The sequence below is a fragment of the Schistocerca nitens genome, chromosome 2 (assembly GCF_023898315.1).
Source record: "Schistocerca nitens isolate TAMUIC-IGC-003100 chromosome 2, iqSchNite1.1, whole genome shotgun sequence".
Lineage (NCBI taxonomy): Eukaryota > Metazoa > Arthropoda > Insecta > Orthoptera > Acrididae > Schistocerca > Schistocerca nitens.
In genome coordinates, this window is record NC_064615.1 from 795,278,260 (window position 1) to 795,301,395 (window position 23,136).

The 23,136-nt window shown below is 38.6% G+C and overlaps 1 protein-coding gene across 11 annotated transcripts in view; it reads left to right on the forward strand.

The window, feature by feature from the left end:
• The window catches only part of LOC126237049 (mitogen-activated protein kinase kinase kinase kinase 5), a 312,327-nt gene that overhangs the window by 192,475 nt on the left and 96,716 nt on the right, over positions 1–23,136 (forward strand). For all 11 annotated transcript variants that reach the window (XM_049946813.1, XM_049946817.1, XM_049946814.1 and 8 more), the window contains one exon: positions 21,172–21,266. In XM_049946813.1, coding sequence (XP_049802770.1) covers positions 21,172–21,266 — 95 coding nt within the window. The remainder of the gene's footprint in view (positions 1–21,171; positions 21,267–23,136) is intronic.

Here is a 23,136-nt window from a genome sequence, read left to right on the forward strand (position 1 = left end):
GTACAGGTGGCAACTGTGTATGGCATTTTCATATCTGAGTTTGGTTGCTTACTTCGTGTTTTGTGTTGAACATTTTCATAGTTGCATATTACAGGTTTTTTCACAATTATAAAGGCATTTTCACACAAACAGTAGTAATGTGAGTAAAAAAACTGAATAAATCATAATTACATCATTATTCTGTAGCTAGCCACTGGAAACCCCAGAATCCTTCTACCAAAATACTCAGAAAATGTTCCTGAATAGTCACAAAAATTTTGTTGATGGAGTTCAGTTCCCCCTGTATATTTGATTATAGTTCCATATTGGAGAGTGTTTTGCATGCAGATTTCCCTCTAGCTTTATTTTCCTCTGAACAATAAGACAAAGGTAAGAGTAATCACAGCATGTATGGCTGCAGGCAACTGACAACATTTATTTCCTATATTTGTTAGTACTAGATATAATTCTCTTCCATGTATCAACTATTTGAGTTGCATATTGTGCATAATAACTTCATTGTTGTGCAAAACTGAATTTCTTAAAAGCATTTGTCGTCTTGATGATGTGTCACATCTCTATATTTTACTTATCATGAAATACTATGTGGACATCAAATTCATTTTATCGTTCCTACCACACCACTATTGTGAATAAGTTTTATTCATTGTGTAATAAATAAAAAATGCATAGAAATAGCCACTACTCTTTGATGTTACAAATTTTTGTTGGTCTTGATCTCAGTAAATAATAATTACAGCTTGATGATTACGGGTTTTGGTTGGCTTGCAACCATCCTTAGATGCAGCTTACTAAATAGTCAGTACCTAGGTACAAGGTTGGCCACAACAACATCACTACTACGCAGAACTCTTCTGTTTTAAAAATTTGAGAAAGCATAACTGTTAGCAAACAAAACCAGCAGTAGTAACAACAACAACAACTACTACTACTACTACAATATAGGCACACCAACTAATAGATGTAAATTTGGAGCACTTACTTGTGAATGATTATTTCCAGTAGCAAAACTAAAAAGTAACTTGAAATATTCTTCATGACAACTTGCATTTTTGATTCCTGAACTCACTCATTAAGCAGCAATTATTTGTCTGAATTTTATTAAGTGTGACTGTAAGAAATGTCATATGAATTCTTTATATGTGTTCATCTGAATGAAGTACTTCATGCCAATGCTGAGGTTTAGGTGTGAAACATGTACAAAATAGACAGGATAATGAGAGAAAGCAGTAGAGGAGCTCAAAATATTTGTTTTCAAAACACTGACCAACTTCCATTATGTGCATGTTTGTAAATGAAATACATCTGATCCAGAATGGGAGATATGAACAATACCAGGTAAACAAAATGCTAACTGAGAAAAGTAGGACATATATTTGTGGTGAAACATGGAGACTTATCTGCTGTATGAATGTGAGGAAGAATTGCTAGCAACAGTCGTGGATTCTAGCAATGTTCAGTGCAACTGTCAACAGAACAGTCACCATGAGCTGCTATCAAAAGAATGATCTTTTTGAACAGAATGCATTCCATGTTAGAGTAATCAGCCATGTCCCTTGTCTTAAGTATTTTTACTTAAGCAGTGTGGTTGAAATCCCCATCTGGCCATCCAGATGTAATTCATTTTACAATGTCAGGATGGTTCCTTCGAATAAGTAGCAGTTTCCTTCCTCACACTTATATAGTAATGAACATATTAGTGACAGAACATTAAACTGTAACTGTAAATTTTATTAGCCTTGATCTCAGTAAATAACAATTACAGTTTGATAATTATTTGTTTTGGTTGACTAGCAACCATCTTCAAATGAAGCTTACTAGATAGTTAGTACCAAACTAGCCCTTGTCAAAGCTGCAGGCAAAGAGGGGGCCACAAAAACTGATTTTGATGAGGGAGAAGAAAGGTGATATAAGAAATAACCACGAGAGGTAGCCGAGTTCTCCTATCCGTTCCTTTCCTGTCTTCTGTCTCTGAGAAGGAACCATTTTTTGTGTCCTGTGACTGTAAACTCATACTGTTGTCGCAGTGTCATTTTGTCTGAGTAGCATCAGAAAGAAACATCTGCTAGCTACAGTGGAATTCTTGTTGCTACTTGCTATGGTAGTGTAGGATCATAATAGCCGGTGAGCGCATGCTTCAGCACACATGCTACTACTGAAGGCTTCCAATTTCTGCCGACTAAGGACTGGAGCAAAACGCTCTGGAGGAGGAAGCTGCTGTAGAAAGTTGAAGGCATATTTATCCTACTTGCAGCTGTAGCCACTACTTGCACTGCATCCATGTTTTGGTTAGTTTGATTTTCTGTGTAAATAAAGGAAAGAGTTCAAGAATAAACCCTCTGTAGGTGATTAATAATATTACAGGAGTTGTACAGAGAATGAAGTCACCATCAAACAAGGGATAAAGTAGACTGAAGAAAGTAAAGGAATCCACAGGGGAAAAAATGAGAGCTGCTTGGAAATTCTGAAGATTGAACCAAAATAGCTTTGCATGATCTGACAGGGTTCAATCATATCTAATAATAAATTACATTTATTTGTCATTTTGTCTACTGTATTCATCTAAGTTGAGCCCTCATGCAAACAAACGTATGCTTCGCCATTGGTCATTGACTGCATGTAGGCCTTACTTTTCATTAGGTAGTTTATCAAACTTCCTGGCAGATTAAAACTGTGTGCCCGACCGAGACTCGAACTCGGGACCTTTGCCTTACGCGGGCAAGTGCTCTACCATCTGAGCTACCGAAGCACGACTCACGTCCGGTCCTCACAGCTTTACTTCTGCCAGTATCTCGTCTCCTACCTTCCAAACTTTACAGAAGCTCTCCTGCGAACCTTGCAGAACTAGCACTCCTGAAAGAAAGGATATTGCGGAGACATGGCTTAGCCACAGCCTGGGGGATGTTTCCAGAGTGAGATTTTCACTCTGCAGCGGAGTGTGCGCTGTTATGAAACTTCCTGGCAGATTAAAACTGTGTGCCCGACCGAGACTCGAAAGGTCCCGAGTTCGAGTGTCGGTCGGGCACACAGTTTTAATCTGCCAGGAAGTTTCATATCAGCGCACACTCCGCTGCAGAGTGAAAATCTCATTCAGGTAGTTTATCATTATTCTAGCGTGAATTAAACCCTTCCTCACCTAGTAGATAGTGTTGGAAGTTCCATTCAGCTTTTTGCGGATGATGCTGTAGTATATAGAGAAGTTGCAGCATTAGAAAATTGCAGCGAAATGCAGGAAGATCTGCAGCAGATAGGCACTTGGTGTAGGGAGTAGCAATATGTAATGTATTGCGAATATCTGGGAGTATGCATGCGGAATGATTTGAAGTGGAATGATCATATAAAATTAATTGTTGGTAAGGCGGGTGCCAGGTTGAGATTCATTGGGAGTATCCTTAGAAAATGTTGTCCATCAACAAAGGAGGTGGCTTACAAAACACTCGTTCGACCTATACTTGATTATTGCTCATCAGTGTGGGATCCGTACCAGATCGGGTTGACAGAGGAGATAGAGAAGATCCAAAGAAGAGCGGCGCGTTTCATCACAGGGTTATTTGGTAAGCATGATAGCATTATGGAGATGTTTAGCAAACTCAAGTGGCAGACTCTGCAAGAGAGGCGCTCTGCATCACGGTGTAGCTTGCTGTCCAGGTTTCGAGAGGGTGCGTTTCTGGATGAGGTATCGAATATATTGCTTCCCCCTACTTATACCTCCCGAGGAGATCACGAATGTAAAATTAGAGAGATTCGAGCACGCACGGAGGCTTTCCAGCAGTCGTTCTTCCTGCGAACCATACGCGACTGGAACAGGAAAGGGAGGTAATGACAGTGGCATGTAAAGTGCCCTCCGCCACACACCATTGGGTGGCTTGCGGAGTATAAATGTAGATGTAGAAACTCTGATGCATCCTAAAGCATCAGAGGTGTTAAGTTTCTTTGATAATCTCTACTCTAAACGTTTAACCCATGTAGTTCTTGCACCAAATCTCACTGCACAGTTGGTTTCACTTTATCTGTCAGTCGCGCCCATATGGGTGTGTCATTCTAGTGTGCTTATCCAGGGAAACCGCAGTGAGATGGCAAGTTAGTCGCAGGTTAAATGTGCCTCCAATTAGTGGGTTTTGTTTCATCACCACCAGACTGTGCTGGCAATGTGACAGCAGGGAGGCCACAGCATGAACCTCCTCAATCGTACATGACTATAAACAAAGAGAGAATCCAAAATGTAACCACACCTTCAGAGGAATATGTAGCATATTGTTGGAATCCGTATTCTGCTTAAGATGAATAGAGCATTGTGACGCACAGGCAGTTTGCCCCCCTGGCAGGTGCTGTGCAGGTTTGCAGGATTGCACTGCTCTTAAGCCATACATGTACATGTCCATCCCCTTTACTCTGTCATCATCATTCTTCCACTTAGTTAATTAGAGACCAGATCTGTCTAGTTAATGGAGGTGTCAGTCTCTCTGTTCCAATTAATTGTTTATGGTTTTGATAAGATTTTTATTTCTGGAGTAAACAGAAGTTATCATTCCTTCTTTTTAATTTTACAGATAATGTTTGCAATTACAAATATTGTAGTTACCTCCATTTTTTGGTTTTGTAGTTGTCACTGAACTATAGAATTTGAAAGAAAGTTTTGCAATAAGAAAGTTAATAATGATTGATGTGTTTTGCAAAAGAGTTCCATCTCATGTAGCTTGACCACATGAAGTATGTGTCTGGAGCATCAATGGTGTTTCTCAAACTAGAGCGAGTTGCACAGACTATATGAGCCTGTCGTGCTTGACAATTGAGCACGCTCCACATGTGTCAGAACAGACATGAAGCATTGTGTGATCAGGAATTAAAGCATTCTTGGTCCATCCATCTATTTGTCATTTGTTCAGTATTGCTCCTTAACTGTTTCTGCAGGTAGCTGAGTAACATCTTTAGTAGTCTGGTTCTATCCATTCTTGGCACATGTTCCTTCTATTTACTTATATATTTTATTATTTCTTGATCAACTTTAGAAGTCTTCAGGTCTCTTTGAATGTTTTCACTTCTGTTTCTATCCAGCCCACCACACTTTTAAGGTATCTTATTATAGGCACTTTTTATTCTTCAGGTCTCTTGTTGCATTAGTGTTCATCCAACATTCACTTCCACAAAACTATGTTTGCAGTGATATTACTTTGTAAAATTTTAGAAGTGTCTTCTGTCAGCTGTTCAAATGTTCCACTTGGTTGTTCCTCACAAAATCTGGAACTTTTCTAGCTTTGAAGTGTCACCTATTGTTTTGTTGTCAATAACTATACTGGCCTGGATTCATTCACTTACTCTGAATGTCTCACTTTGATCTTTGTTGTAGGAATGCTCAAATTACAGTCCTGTGCTACTTTTAGAAGTATGTGTAGCCTTCATTGGAGATCATCTTCAGGGTCCGCTAAAATCCTCTGGTTGACCGCAAAGAGCATTGTGTCCATAGTGATGTCATTAATTTTGAAATGTGTGGATATTTTCTTCTGCAGTTCATTAAGAATGTCAGTATAATAATGACACTTGTCTAATGCTTTTGATTATCTCAGTGTATGTGGTGTCAACTGAAATTCTGATATTTGTTTTCTCATACGTACAGTGATGTGCAAAACTTGAGGACGAAAGTATCATTTGCATGATGTGTCACTGCAAAATAACATAGCTTGATGAAGCTTGGAACATACATAGAAAGAACTGATACAGTATACTACAGAGGTCACCTAAAGAAATAGGCAATGAAACAAACATAAATGACACTTTTATTCAAAGACAATAATTACACTGAAATCAGAGTGATTCATGATGGTGCCTTGGACGTTACAGAAGATAGGATATGGTTCTTAACAGCATCTTTGTTCATTATGGACAGCAATGCATGCTCTGCAACATGACCCCATGCTGACCACAAGGTTGGGATAGTTGTTGGTGCCTGTGGGCATGCTGCAACCCATCTCACCAATGCATCTCACATGCACAGGATGGGATTTAAGTCAAATGAACAAGCAGCCGAGACTATATGCAGTAAGTCTCTAATACTCTTATCATTCCAAGAGCCCCCTCAGGTGCACTGTTCGATGCAGTCACACATGGTCAGCCACAAAAATGATTAATGTTTGTTTTAATACCAAAGTTAGATTTTTAATTCTCATAGTTTCATGCTAGTGTAATTCAAAGCACTCGAAAATGATGTTCAAAATGGCATTTGCAAGGACAGATTGTGCACAGACTGCGTAATCACTATGTCACAGCTAATAGTGAAAGACAGAACACAACTTATCAAAATAAATCACTTTTGTTGATCATGAGAAAGCATTCAAGATGTAAACACAAAGCTATCTCAGGTCTTAATGAACTAGGTTCTTGTACATCTAGTAAGAATTATAGGGAGTACACTGGTGTGCAAAGCCTAAGACACCTGGACCATCACAATGATCATGTTTGACAATGTTCCTGGGTGCATTACAGGTTCCCAGCTCTCGTCATATGAGGATATGTCCTGAATAAGATTACATGGGCTTGCTGACCTCCAGATCCTCGAACATAGTACAGTCACTGGTCATCATTATTGTAACACCATATTTCTTCCCATTTGCACCTTTTGGAGGGTGCATATCAGCACTGACTACATGTGCAACCACAGCAAACAGTGCTGCTGAAGGAGCTCTTGGAAAGTGAGGATATTTGGTGAATAGTCTGACCTTCCTATTACCCAATCTTAAATCCAGTTGAGCATGTGTGGGATGTGATGGTGAGATGTATTGCAGCAAGTCCACATGCACCAATGACCAACTGGCGGTTGCAGCTGCACTGGTGAAGGAATGGAATGTTCTACCACAAGAACTCCTTACCATCCCTGTGGCCAGGATGGAGGATGTCGCAGAGGTTCTGTGGTAATCACACACCTTAGTAAGAAGCATGTCTCATCTTTTGTAATGATGATGGGACTATCAATGTAATTATTGTCTTTGAATAAAAGTGTCATTTCTGTTTGTCTTTGCATATTTCCTTCAGTTACCTTCTGTACTATATTGGAGCTGTCCTTTCTATGTGTGGTTCAAGTTTCATCGAGCTATGTTACTTGGCAGTGACAGATCATGCAAAATTTGCTTTCACCTCCGATAAATCATTTCCAGTAATACTGTTACTTTGCTGTGCAAACATATAAGTCGTTGCGGGCAAGTGCAGCAACTTGCTATTGATGCTGTTACATTTATAGATGATGAGGAGAAGGAGATGGGTGTGCAAGTGCCGATGGAGAAGACGAATAAAAAGTGCAAACAAATGTTTGAAGACGCAAGATTGCCCCCCCCCCCCCTCCCCCCCGCGCCACTTTGGGGAAACAAGTAGCACACAAGTGTATGTCTTGGGATGAAGATATAATCATGGTTTTAAGTATGAAAAGGGTTCGAAATTTATGGCGAGGAAAGTTGTTTTAGAAATTTTGTTGCAAAATTGTCATTAACATAAAGAGAGAATGCTGTCATGACAGTAGGGCAAGTGACATCACTTGCGATCAGTGCTACAATGAATTAAACAGATGGTCATTCCTCAGCAGACAGTGTACAACCTGTGCAATACCTCAGCACTTACAATTGGCAGCGTAGAGCACTCATTCTCAAGACAGTGGTTACTGTGTGTACCACCCTGCCTGTGCCAAATAGTATGAATACTTGAGGCAAAGTGTATGTATGCTGCTATTATTTCTATTTTTTCTCAGATATAAACTCAATGTTGCTGCTGACCTGATCAGATCTAAAATTTGCTTCCTGGGTAATATTCATTACTATCCGTGCTATTATTACACAGGCTTAATAAGTCTTCATGGTAATGTTGTGTTTCAGACCTACTAAACTGATTAATGTATCAGAACAATATTAGCTTGCACTGACAGTAAAGTGTGATCTTACTTTTACATATGAATATAATGTATTCTTCGGTAAATATCCATGCCCTGTATTATTTTCCCAACTAATGTGACTTTTTTTTTAATTAAATTTTAAGCTTATGATTTTCACTGTTAACTTTTTATGCTGTAATGTTTCACTACACACATTCATTTCAAGTTTCTGACATTATATAAATTGTTTTTACGTGAAATGTAATCATCCGAAAGCAAACTAAGGTTTATCACATGAATGTGCCCACAATTGCAATCAGTACTCTACATAAAATGTAGACTGGCAATGGCCAGGAAAGCGTTTCTGAAGAAGAGAAATTGGTTAACATCGAGTATAGATTTAAGTGTCCGGGAGTCGTTTCTGAAAGTATTTGTATGGAGTGTAGCCATGTATGGAAGTGAAACATGGACGATAAATAGTTTAGACAAGAAGAGAATAGAAGCTTTTGAAATGTGGTGCTACAGAAGAATGCTGAAGATTAGATGGGTATATCACATAACTAATGAGGAGGTATTGAATAGAATTGGGGAGAAGAGGAGTTTGTGGCACAACTTGATAAGAAGAAGGGACCGGTTGGTAGGACATGTTCTGAGACATCAAGGGATCACAAATTTAGCATTGGAGGGCAGCGTGGAGGATAAAAATCGTAGATGGAGACCAAGAGATGAATACACTATACAGATACAGAAGGATGTAGGTTGCAGTAGGTACTGGGAGATGAAGAAGCTTGTACAGGATAGAGTAGCATGGAGAGCTGCATCAAACTACTCTCTGGACCTGTGCTGAATAACTGTTTGAGCTGAAGTGCTTCTAATTATATGATAGAATAATAAGTGAAATGGAAAATTACATTTGCCACACAATTTCATCTCACTTTAAATTCTTGTCAGGAAACGACTTAAATGAAGGCTCTGCATCTTATCTTGGAAAGTTTGTAGCTGATGTGTGTCTTGCAAAACGTGCCAAATATACACTGAAGAGACAAAGAAACTGTTACACCTGCCAAATATCGTGTAGGACCCCCATGAGCATGCTGAAGTGCCGCAAGACGATGTGGCATGGACTCAACTAATGTCTGAAGTCGTGCTGGAGGGAATTGACACCATGAATTCTGTCGGGCTGTCCAAAAATCCATAAGAGTATGAGGGGGTGGAGATCTCTTCTGAACAGCGTGTTGCAAGGCATCCCAGATATGCTCAATAATGTTCGTGTCTGGGGAGTTTGGTGGTGAGCAGAAGTGTTTAAACTTAGAAGAGTGTTCCTGGAGCCACTCTGTAGCAATTCTGGACATATGGGGATCACATTGTCATGCTGGAATTGCCCAACTCTGTCAGAATGCACAATGGACATGAATGGATGCAGATGATCAGACAGGATGCTTACGTACGTGTCATCTGTCAAGAGTCATACCTAAACGTATTAGGGGTCCCATATCACTCCAACTGCACATGCCCCACACAACTACAGGCATCCACCAGTTTGAACAGTCCCCTGGTGAGATGCAGGGTCCATGGGTCCATTAGGTTGTCTCTGCTTGGTACAATTTGAAACTAGACTTGTCCAGCCAGGCAACATATTTCCAGTTATCAACAGCCCAATGTCGGTGTTGATGGGCCCAGGCCAGGGGTAAAGCTTTGTGTTGTGTAGTCATCAGGGGTACACTAGTGGCACTTCGGCTCCGAAAGCCCTTATCGATGATGTTACATTGAATAATTCGCACACTGACACTTGTTGATGGCCCATAATTGAAATCTGCAGCAGTTTGCGGAAGGTTTGCACTTCTGTCACATTGAATGATTCTCTTCAGTCATCGTCGGTCCTGTTCTTGCAGGATCTTTTTCCAGCTGCAGCAGTGTCAGAGGTTTTATGTTTTGCCGGATTCCTGATATTCACGATACACTTGTGGAATGGACGTACAGGAAAATCCCCCCTTCATCGCTACCTCGGAGATGCTGTGACCCATCGCTCATGCACCGCCTATAACAACACGTTCAGACTCACTTTAATCTTGAAAACCTGCCGTTATAGCAGCAGTAACCAATCTAACAACTGCACCAAACACTTGTTGTTTATATAGGCTTTGGCGACCGCAGTGCCATATTCTGCCTGTTTACATATCTCGGTATTTGAAACGCATGCATATACCAGTTTCTTTTGGTACTTCAGTGTAATAGAGATGTTGAGGCAGTAATGCTTGTTAATGAAAGAGCTGCTTTCAAGTTACAGGTGAAAGATCTGATAAAGGGCATTGAAAACACGTTTCCATTTAAATATTTTATAGGCTCTTCCAAGTACAGTTTAAGAGCTGCTTATTCAAAAATCAAAATAGCTTTGAGGATATTTACGGCAGTGCCAGTGACATCATTGTATTCTGACTGCAGTTTAGCAAGTTAAAGATGATAGAAAACTACTTAAGGTCAAGTATGGGTGAAAGCAGGCTGTCAGATTTAGCTATCTACTCAACAAAACATGACACAGATACCAAACTTGACTTCAGTGACATAATAAATGAGTTTCGTTCATTCAAAGCAAGGAAATGCAAAACAACATAACAAAATTATTAAAAAAACATAGTTACTGAAAGTTTTGCTAGCTCAGTGCTTAATTATAACTCCTTTTATTTTATTTATGATTAATAATTTATCAGCTATATATAATTTACAAGGAACAAATAAAAGATGCTTCTTATTATGCATCGTAATAAAACCAGTATATAGCAAGAGCCGTAAAAAATCAGATGTAGATTTTCTCTTACTCTTAGTTTGTTTAGAAAGTTTATATGATATTCGTAGTATATATGCCACAGAAATATAATTAATGTGTTGTGTGCAGTATTTTTAATCAATGTAGTTCATTTAAGTAATATTTCTCAGTAATATTTCATTCTTATTGAAACTACTTAAGTAATTATAAAATTTGCTAATTCTGCCCTCGTTCGACTTTTATACATTGTTAGTAGCATCATTTTCATGAATGGTTAAGATTTTCTTTTCTGCCATATAACTTATTACAGCTGTTGAAGCCCAGCACATTACTATATAATTTTCAATATGCCTAATATGACAGCTGTGTTTTTGGCCATTGTAGATTTCCTTGAAGTCTGCTTCGGAAAGTCAAAGTCAATATTTTTATTCTGTAATTGATTTTAATTTGCTTAATTTTACCACGTTGGTGAGTGCCCACGTTTTTCGCTTACTGGTATTTTAGATTACAGTACTTTACTTTACTTTTCCGTGTCGAGATCAAATTTTATTTTTCCAATAGTTAGCCACCGCTACGGCTTTGTCGTTGGCTTGTAGCAGGTCACTAACACTGCAGGTCTCCGGCAGTAGTCGGCACATGAGCAGATGTGCCTCGTCTTGTACCTCTCCGCATCCGCAAAGAACGTCGTCATCATTAGTCAGCAGTCCCCACTTGCACAGATTAGTTTTGCATCTGGGTACACCAGCCCTCAGCCTATTTAGTGTTCTCCACACTGTATAAGGAAGTTTGTTTCCAGGTGTCATTTGCTCTTTTGGTATTATCTGCTGTGCGGTTTGTTCATTCTCCCATTTACGGACTCTATTATCTTCCTGTGAACTGTCAAGGATCTTGGTTCTTGCAATAAAGCTATTTCTAGACTTAAGCCTCCGAGCATGAGTGATGTGCCCATTCAGTGGGTGTCGAGAATCTGTTTCTTTCTTTGTTCTCTCAGTGTCTGCTGCCACCTGCCTTCTGATCTTGGATGGGGCAATTCCAGCAAGTAGGTACAAATTACCCGATGGTGTGGGTCTGAGACAGCCTGTAACAATTCGCATTGTCTCATTTACATTTGCATCAACCTGTTTAGCATGTGCAGGTGCTTCCCATACTGGCGCTGCATAGTCTGCTGCAGAAACACACAGAGCAAGTGCTGATGTTCTCAGTACTGATGGTTGAGCTCCCCATTCATAGTTTGTCAGCCTGCGGATGATGTTATTCCTGGAACAGACTTTAGCCTTGGTGTTTTGGCAATGCTGCTTGAAGGAAAGCGTTCTGTCAAGTACAACCCCAAGGTATTTAGGTGTTGGACAGTGCTTTAGCTTCTTACCTTGCCATGTAACGTCGAGCTCAACTCCAGCATCTCTATTGCGCAGATGGAAAGCACATACTTGGGTTTTGTCAGGGTTTGGCTTGAGGTGATTGGCGTTGTAGTATTGAGCCAGGTCTTCAAGCACTCTAGAGAGATTTCCAGACGTTGCATCAAAATTGGAGCCCTGGACCACCACAGCTGTGTCATCAGCATATATGAACAGTCCATCAGCATATATGAACAGTCTTGCATCTTGAGGTATAGGCTGGTCATTAGTGTACACATTATAAAGGATGGGAGAAAGTACACTTCCTTGTGGTAAGCCATTCTTCTGCAGTCGCCATCTACTGTTCTTACCATTTAGGGAGACATAAAATCTTCGATTCTGCAGAAGACTACCAATAACCATCGTCAACCTACAGTCCCCTGTGAGGTGATATAATTTGCGCAATAGCTTTCTGTCGTTTACCGTGTCGTATGCAGCAGTAAGATCTATGAAGGCTGCTCCAGTTATTAATTTTTTTTTCAAACCCATCTTCTATATGTTGCGTCAGATTAAGTATTTGCCCACAACAAGATCTTCCTGGTCTGAAACCAGCTTGTTCCTTTATGAGCTTTTCATCTATAGTTTCTGCCATCTGGTTGAGAATCATCCGCTCCAGTATCTTATAGAGATGGCATAGAAGTGGCACTGGTCTGTAACTTTTGGGGTCCTTTATCTCCTTGCCAGGTTTTAGTAAAGCCACCACTCTCGCCTGCCGCCATAGTTCTGGAATATTCAGCTCTTTCATACAGGTGTTCATCATTTGTAGTAACCAGTTTCGAGCTTTGGGCCCAAACTGTTTTATCTGCTCCATTCTAAGGTCATCAGTTCCAGCGGCCTTATTCAGTTTCATACTCTGAATGGCGTCTTCCGGTTTGGTTGCTGTGAATGAAGCATTGAGGAGTCCGTAATCTTTTTGTTCTTGGGGTATAACTCTTTCCCTTTCTCTTTTCCCTTTGGTTTTCCCATTCTTCAGAAGTTGGCTAGCAATCTGATTTGCTGTTACCCCGTTGTTCTTCTGCTGGTGGTCAGTTGGGTCCCCACTTAAGTTTTTCAGTAATTTCCATGCACGTCTGCTGTTTTGTTTCATGTCAAGATTCTCGACTAGTTTGCACCACCGTGATCTCTTATCCTCAGCAATAGCCCGCATTAGTTCCTCCCCAGCCTCCATCGTATCTTCGCTGAAGGGGTCCTGTGTGAACAGCTTTTGGTACCTGTCAATTAAGACCTTGCTGCTGCCGGTCAGACCCTGGATGTACTGGGTACGGCAACCCCTTGGGATGTTTTTCCTTGAGATCCCTTTCACAAGATCGATAGATCTACCATACTCATCTGGTCGAGGAGGGATTTTCTCAATCTCTTCATCCAATTGCTCTTTAAATTTCTACCAGTCTGCCTTTTTGAAATTAAACCGTCTTCGGAAAGGCACCTCCTCTGGTTTAACCATGGCATTCACAACACAAATGACGGGTATGTGTTGTGTACTTGGGATAGGTTCTTCAACATGCTTCATGCACTGTGGTGCCAACTTCCTACTCACAAAGATGTTATCAGGATTATATCCCCTTCTCCATCTTCTGCTGTTGAACGATGCTGGCTGTTTTGGGTCACGAATGAGTAGTAGGTCATTAGTGTCAGCCCAGGATTCAAGCTGTACACCATTCTCATCAGTCTCATTATATCCCCATGCTTCACCATGGCAGTTGAAATCGCCCATGACAAAATTAATATGGTCATATGTAAGTTTGTTTGGTTCATGGAAAACAAAGTCCACATCTGGTGGTTTGTACACAGACGTCACAGAGAACTTCTGGGCACGAATGGTAAGTACTTCAATGTTATTTACTTCTGTCATTGCGGCTGATGTTACGTTGAGTCCGGGTCTGATGAAAATCGCATTCCCATACTTGTTGTGAGGTCTTTCAATGGCTAAATCCATTCCTGCTCTTTTAGGTCTGTGGCTGGTGGCTCCCCGGTGTGTTTCCTGCACCAACAATATGTCGCATTTATGTTTATAGCACATGTCTGCTAATAAAACTCTATTATGACTAGAGAATCCCTCAATATTTATCGAGATCGTCACAAGGGGTGGTCTTGATAAAAGCCGTTGCATCTTGATGTTAATTTGGTTTTGGACTTTAACTGGATCTGGTGTTAGAAGGATTAGCCCGTGAAATCTTTCACCGTTTCCAGGGTACACCCGATTGTGTCTGTCTTCAGTCTTTAGGCTCACAATCTTCTAGGAGGCTCCTTCTTTGTACCCCTTAGATTACAGTGCAACATCTTTTTATTGGTGTCACAGTATATTTGTTTTAAAAATGCAAACAATAATAGTTTTTCTGTGATAAGTGATATTGCCATGATCTCATTGCTCACGTAATGCCCAGCATTTGAAAGAAATGATTCCAACCAATGAATGCACCAAACATCTGTGACAAATTTACTGCGGTATCCACAACTCTCCCTTCAAGCATTGCAGAGATTAGATGTTTCTTGATTCTGTCCATAGTGACTATTTTTGGAGGTAAGACTGACTGATATTCATAAAATATGAAGGAAAGAAAATTAGTGTTTAGTCACAGTCATAATTTTTGCTTAAAGCACTATATATCTTAAGTCCTGAAGGCCCATCTTCAGGTATTTGACATATTATTTTGTCATTGTGAGAATACAGTGATTGATGGTGTAAAACCACTGAATTACACATTACTTTAGATTTTCCTAATAACGGTTAACATTTTTGATAATTATGTTTTTACAAGGTAAATTATCCATAATTCAGTTCTTAACAATTGCTAACTGAAGGAGGCCACTAGGAACTGCTGAGTGAAAATAATGACAAAATAATATGTCAAGCACCTGGAGAAGAGCGTTCAGGGATAAAAATGTGTTGTGATGTAAACAGAATTTTGTTTACAACTTAAGGATAATGTTATTTCCTTCATATTTGATTGTTTGTCAGTCATATCTCTAAAAATAGTCACTATGGATAGAATTAAGAAACATTTAATCTCTGCCGCGCTTGAAGGGAGAGTTCTGGATACTATAGTAAATTTGTCATGAACCTTAACTGAGTTCATCTGTTGGAATTATGCTGTCAACATTTCTTTGAAATGCATGTTGAACAGTGTTACAATGTCTTGTAATCTACAAGGTCTGTGTGTACCAAAATAAATACAAATTACATCAGTCTTCCTACAATTAAAACTGTTGATTTTAAAATTTTCTGCAAGTGGTTTAACATGAAAAAGAGAACAATCCATGATTTCCCAAATATAAAAAATTGTATGATGTAACAGAGTACATAATTATGTCAACAGTTATTGAGTAAACTTAATGGCAGATTAAAACTTTGTGACAGACTGAGATTCAAACCCAGAATGCCCAGACTGACTCAAGTTTCTTGCTCCATGCTGCTTTGCGTTGCCTTATCACATGTCTTCTTTTGTGGTAGGTTTATCTCACTTCAATGAATGATCATAAGTTGCCAAAAAATCTAACCGTTAACACTGCTGGACTTTTGTAAAAGTATGGTATCGACTAGTTACACCATGAATGACCTTGTGAGTCACATCCTCATTATGTTAAAATATAAATTACAATAGATTTTCCATTTGAAGCCAACATTTGCCAGAATTAATACTCAAAATTAATTATATTTTATTCTGTTCATTTCATGTATGCTTTCTTAATGTCTGTGTGGCAACTACGGCAATATTTTGAGTCCCAGCATAAGTAAATGTGTATCTTTGGTGATTTTAGTCCATCCTGTCTTGGATAATTTAATTCTTTTATTGTTTGTAGATATTTATGACGTCAGTTCATCTAATTACTGTTATTGCATTTTGTCAGTTAGTGGTGCAGTAGTAGTTAAATTTTGCACTTTTAAAATTTTTGTCACTGGAGCAAATTACAAACCAAGGAAATGGTGAATAACAACAAAGTCACTATTTTTAGTGAATTCATAATAAAGTGTACTGGTTATTTTCTTCACAAGTAAGTTTATTAACTGCTCAAACATGTTGGAATATCAACAATATAAGGAAAAGACACATTGTTACTCATCGTAAAGATGTCACATGGAGCTGCAGCCAGGGACAAAAGCTTTCGGCCAAAGCCTCCTTCAGAAAAGGAAACAAACACACATTCATTCACACAAGCAAGCACACCTCATGTAAACAAGACCACTATCTCCGTCAGCTTGGACTGAATGCTTCATGTGAAAATAAGGGTAGGAACAAACAAATGGACTCCCCATTCCAAGTGCATGAAAGAGTGTTTCTCCAGCTCATCAATGTTTCATTTCATTTTAGTGTTTCCATTCTTTTTTTCTGCTTTGACTAACAATGTGACATTAGATGCACCAAAAATGTTTCTACTGTAGTATAGTTAAAAAACAGAATGTGTTTATTGTGACAATCTATTTTCATGGCATTTCCTTTTAGTTTTAATAGTATTGAAATGACAGGAGTTTATTACTGTGGTCATCTGATAAAATCAATCCCAGCCTTCATGGATGCTGGAATTGGGGTTAATTAATATTATATATACTCAAAGGCCATCACTGTGGTATCAATAGTGCACCTCAGTTTAAGACTCAACCAAGACCAGCCGGCCGGAGTGGCCGCGCTGTTCTAGGCGCTACAGTCTGGAGCTGAGCGACCGCTACGGTCGCAGGTTCGAATCCTGCCTCGGGCATGGATGTGTGTGATGTCCTTAGGTTAGTTAGGTTTAATTAGTTCTAAGTTCTAGGAGACTGATGACCTCAGAAGTTAAGTCGCATAGTGCTCAGAGCCATTTGAACCATTTTTTTCAGCCAAGACCCATTTGTTGCAGTAGTAAACAATGATTTACCATTTTGGATTGCTTACATAGTTTTGAAATATTGTTTGGGTTCTTGTTTAACATTTGCAAGCAACGTATTTCTTCACTTTATATATGCAAAATATTTAATCGTTTTAAGAAGTTTTCTTGGTACAAAGTGTGACACATTCCAGTTTTATGAATTATTTCTCATTGTAATGAATAAGTTTGGCCGATTAGGGCAACTTCAGGTTTCAAATATGGGGAGGACAGTATGTTCTATAAATGTCCTGTTGCCACTTACTTTGAGTCACATAGGTAAATATGTCTTTTTGTTCTTTTTATTCTATTATTATTTGTTAATATTTACAGCATTAGTTCATCAAATTATTCTGATTGTATTTTCTCAGTTTGTTGAGTCGAATGTTTCTAAATTTTGCCATTTTTGTTGTTGAAAAAAATTACTTATCAAAGTGGATTGTGAATTTCCACAACAAGCAGTAATTCTGTTTATGGCTTGTCAACCACAATCACAGTTAAAATTAGAACAATAAGTGTATATTGTCAACGAATGCTGATGATTGTTACCCTTCCTTTCTTATTTTGGATCTGAAAATGGCCTAATTTGACCTAAAGGAGACAGTAAAATATTTGTGATTTAGACTTTGGGTTGTATGTAAAAGTACAAACTTTATTTCTCCTTTTGTCAAAGAAGGCTCGCCTTTCTGTGCACACTAATCTTCTGATGCATACTGTATGTTATAGTTAAGAAAGTCAAGCAGTATTTCATATCAAGATATTCAATACAGATGTTAATGGACAAAATGTTCCAGTACAAATACTTAGAGTTTGACATGAATGCTGCTACCAAATACGGTAGTTGTGCACCATAAGAGATATCTGAAATTGAATGTTGCTCATCCAGGACATTACTAATGTAAACTGTTTCATTTCTACTAGAAATAAAAACTGAAATTTTAGAATCCAAGTTTCTTTTATAAAATTTAATTTGATTTAAGATATTTTTATTCAGGATTATTGTCATAGTTTTCTGTGGTAAACAGTTTTTGTATATATTCAATAACATGCAACATCCCAAGACAGAAAAATGATTTCAGATATTTAATATGACAACTCAGAAGTTCTCCTTGAAGCTCTTAGACAATGAAATGTTTGATCCAATCGTATCTGTAATTGCCTCTTATCACCCAATTTGGACACACTCTATATTTAGAGATTATGAATATAGCTGCAGTATTTTAGAACTTCATGAATATTTCTTGCAAAATCATCTGTAATAGTCATACTATCAGTCCAATAATATCATGTACATTGCCAGCTCAAACCAACAACACACAGCATAGAGAAACAAGTGCTAAGGGAATCAATTTGTGCACTTTGGAATTCAAATATTTCTAGTGTGTACACTAACACATTATTGAATTTAAAATATTATTACAGAATCTCATCAGAGCCTTACTTTATCATAGCTAGAGTAGGAACCTCCTTTGGTAGTTGTTTCTGCAATTCCGTTAAAAGACCAGTATATTTTGAGATTGTCTCCTTAAACTTGTTTGTTTTGTGTAGAGCTACTATTTGTAGATACCAATCTCAGCTTTTAGCAGAATAAATATTATTTTGGTAATGGATATTCAATGTAAATGATAGTGCAACTGGTTTATTTTTTAGATAAAGTGGATATTTGATATATATTTATTAAAAATGTAAACCATCAGGAAACCATCTCAGATATTTCAGATTAATAGAAAAAACTGTATTTACCATTTGTGATGATAATGAAAAAATACAATTTTTATGTCTAGTTCCTTCTGTGACAAAACCAGATTATTTGTACAGAATTATCTTGTTTGGAATTCTTACAAGTTGTTAATGTTGATACAGCTGCCAATCCTCTTCAGCTACATCATTATGTTGACTCTTTTTCAGGTTTTTGTGTGCCATCATTTGTCTGATAAGAAAGACTTAAATATTTTTAGTTTGATGAATGTTTTGATTGAATCCTGTGTTGTTTTTTTTCCACATCAAGTGACGAGAAAACAACTTGTTAGCACATGACATTTCACAAGTTTCTTTCTTTGGCTCATTGTCTCTGACAATCACATCCATCATGTCTCAAATCAGTAGATTTGCTGGTTTAAGTTCCAATCAACACAAAACACTGCATGTGGCACCAATCTGACAGGTGCCCAATTGCAGAACTTGTGTACAAATTGTACCATACTTAGTAACAAAAACTACCACTGATTGCAGAGGAATATATCTGCAGTGCTTATATTAAAAGAAAGAAAAATCCATTTCCATGATCACAAGATAATAATTATTTTTAAATGTCTTACAAAGAGCCCAAGGCAAGGAAATTAATGTTAAAGGAGGGGGAGTATCACAAAATGATATATTTTTCTTGTGTGGAAAAATATTCTCGAACTGGACCTGTTCATATGGAGTTTTACTGATAAACTGTTATGAGAAAACGACCAGACTGGCAGCCAGATGTATCACAAGTTTCCTCTTGGTGAGCTGGCAATCAGACTGTGCACTATTTTCACTGAGGGCTACACTTTAACATGTCTACATGTGGCCTTCAAGTCAGAATTACGTGGCAGTTGTTGGCTCTGAGCAGATGAGTGTGACAGTTGTGTGTTTCATGTTTAAATGAATTTATAGCACAGTATTGATTCTACAGCCTTAATTGTTTTGGTGAAGGGAAGGTCAATCCTGTGGCTATACAACTGAATATTGAAGAATTAAGTTCATTGACTGTATGCAAATTGTACACTTTTCACATTAATGCAACAAAATTTTTCATCTGAAACAGAGTAAGTACTGAGTTTATTTCTGGTAATGTTTTATTACAAGCTACCTAATACTGCTCATGAATGGGTCCACAAATGTAGTCATATCACGATGCGTCTCATCAAGCAATTCTTATTTTAGCTCAGCATTTTGAAGAGCATTTTAAGCCTTCACTGTGACAGTTGTAAATGCTCTTGGGATGGTCAAAGATGGTTGAGAGTTAGTCGTTTTATTGACAGTTATGGAAATTGCACACTCTACAAATTGTCTTGTTCAACTTAAGCAGTGATATTATATGCACTCATGTGGGAAGCTGACGGACCAGAGTAACTTTAGCACGAAGTGTTACTGCCAAATTACAAAACTTGATGAAACTTGGACCACATATGGAAAGAACTATTACAGTAAAGTACAGAAGATAAATGAAAGAAATATGCAATGATATGAACAGAAATGAAACTTTTATTCAAACATAATAATTACACTGAAGTCATTGTGATTTATGATGGTCCCATGGACATTACCCAAGGCAGGATGTGGTTCTTAATAGGGTGTGTGATGATTGTGGACAGCAATGCATACTGTGCAATGTGCCCCCATACTGGCCACAAAGTTCCATTCCTCCACAGCATGGTTGACAATTGCTGGATGGTCACTGGTGCACGTTGATGTGCTGCAGTACATCTCCCCATCGCATCCCACATGAACTTGATGGCATTTAAGTCAGAGAAATGGACAGGTCAGTCCGTTCGCTGAATATCCTATTGTTCAGATGGCTCCTCTACCTGCGCAGTTTGATGTGGTCATGGATAATCATCGATTAGAAGGGTGTCATGGCTGAATGGATCCATGAAAAGATGCAAATTAGGAAGGAATACAGTATTACAATAACATTGACCAGTGAGTGTACTGCGTTCAGTGAGTTGGAAGTCAGTATGCCCATGCAACATTATGCCTGTCCAAGGTAGCATATGGACCACCAAAATGATTGTGGTCGACAATGTTCCTGGATGTGTGACATACCCTCATATACGGATGGGGAGAGGTGGGAACATACACTGCACCAGTGTGTATGAAAAAAATTGCCAAAAGTTATGAAATTCTTTGCCACCTCCATGTTGTAGGTCACCCAGTCACCCATTTATTTACGTCTTGCTAGAAATTCTTGTTGTGAACATGTGTCCTGACAGATAATTTCCTACTGTATTTGATGTTAAACCCTCAAACAAAAATGTTTCTTTCTTTTTGTCTGAAAGTGGCATGGAGTTTCCATATAACTTCCATGTGCTCATCGTTATTTCCTACTGTTTCTGTATATGATAATGCAGCACTAGTGAATCTAACCTAAGGTGAATAGTATTCCTATCTTCCTCTGTTCCTCTCTTCAACCTGCTGCCCCCCCCCCCCCCCCCCCCGCCCCTCTCCCTGTGTGTGTGTGTGTGTGTGTGTGTGTGTGTGTGTGTGTGCACTTCAAAATTAATTTTATGTTTAGTTTTCATCGTTTGGATGTGCCACTTTTAAATATAGCTACTTTTGAATTTTTGCAGGGCTACCTTGCCTGTAGGGGAAACCTCCCACGCTCCTAGCCATGAGCACCACTGTGATATACATCGGAACATGAATTTCTTCAACCAGTTCCCAGGTAACTGTCTAGTACATATTTAGATAATAGTCTTGTCATGTTGTATTCTTATATCAAAATGGACCTCCATTTGCATAATTTCAAATAATAAGGTTTCTTCTCTGTGAGTTTTAGAGCTAGTGCTTACCATTCTGCATGTCTGTATGCTCTTTATTTAAGGTATTGAAATGGTTTACTTTGTTTAAGCTATTGAAATAATAGGACTAGATGAGGTGTACATAGTATGGTCTGAATAACTGTGAAATTTGCCAGGTGATAAGAAGAATCATCTGTTCCGTTTCCTTGACCTTTCCTCTTTCGCAAATTTTATATAATGAGCCCTATGTTTCACTGTCACATGATGTAAGTAATTCAAAACTGGCATCTTTTATTGTGAGATGAATGCTGTCATTAAGACATTAGAGTCAAATTAAAAACAAGAATATAATTGAACTGATTAACTATTAACTCCCATAGCTGACATAGTAACTAGTATAGTTAGTGTGCAAGTATTTTACCCTGAAGTCACACATATTTGTAATGTTACAACAACTGATTTATAGCTTGAGCATTTTGACCGATTGCTTGTCAGCATGTGCAGAATGATAATGCCTTTGTTTTAATTTACAATTTTATGTTTCACTATCATATTGTCAGAAAAGCATTCCTTTATGTGAACCTGCTGCCCAAGAAACATAAAAAATGCGTTCTGCTGGTGTACTTCCTTTTGGTTCAAAATTTACTGCTTGGAGCAGTTGATTTATATGTATGAAAAAGGAGCAAGTTGTCACATTGCTAACCATAGTTTAAGAACAGTTGTATGTGTAATTTAGTTCTCTGCATCAAACAATGGAAAATCCAGGATGGAATGTAACAATACCAGAGAAAGAAAGTTGCTACTCACCATATAGTGGAGATGCTGAGTCGCGATAGGCACAACAAAAAGATTCACACAATTACAGCTTTCGGCCAATAAGGCCTTTGTCAGCAGTACACACACACACACACACACACACACACACACACACAACTTGCACACATGTCTGCAGTCCCAGAGCGTAGTTTCAGTTTTCTGGGACTACAGACGTGAGTGCAAGTTGCATTTGCGTGCGTGCGTGCGTGCGTGCGTGTGTGTGTGTGTGTGTGTGTGTGTGTGTGTGTGTGTGCGCGCGCGCGTGCGTGCGTCTGTGTGAGGACAAATCTTTTTGTTGTGCCTATCGTGGCTCAGCATCTCCACTATGTGGTGAGTAGCAACTTTCCTTCTCTGATATTGTTAGTTCTCTGCATGTAATTCATGTGTTTTTAAATAGACTGAAATGTAATGCCACTGACAGTTGCTTGATGAACTGCTCCTGAGCTTCATCCTTCATGTGTAATACAGTTTCTGGCAATGTTTGACTTCTGCAGTCAGCTGATACTTGCACATGGGCATTTTGAATTGAAACAATTTCTCCATCATCTGGCAGAAAATCCAAAGAGGTTATGGTCATATGTAAAATATGATAACAGCAAGACACAGCCGATGCCTTCTCTGCGCGATAGCAATGCAAATACTATCGATGACTGCTGTGAAAGCAGAGTTACTAAACACAGCCTTTCAAAATTCCATCACTAAAGAAGACAAAGTAAATATTCCAGAATTTTGAATCAGGAACAGCTGCCAACATGAGTAACTTAGAAATACACTCCTGGAAATTGAAATAAGAACACCTTGAAATCATTGTCCCAGGAAGGGGAAACTTTATTGACACATTCCTGGGGTCAGATACATCACATGATCACACTGACAGAACCACAGGCACATAGACACAGGCAACAGAGCATGCACAATGTCGGCACTAGTACAGTGTATATCCACCTTTCGCAGCAATGCAGGCTGCTATTCTCCCAT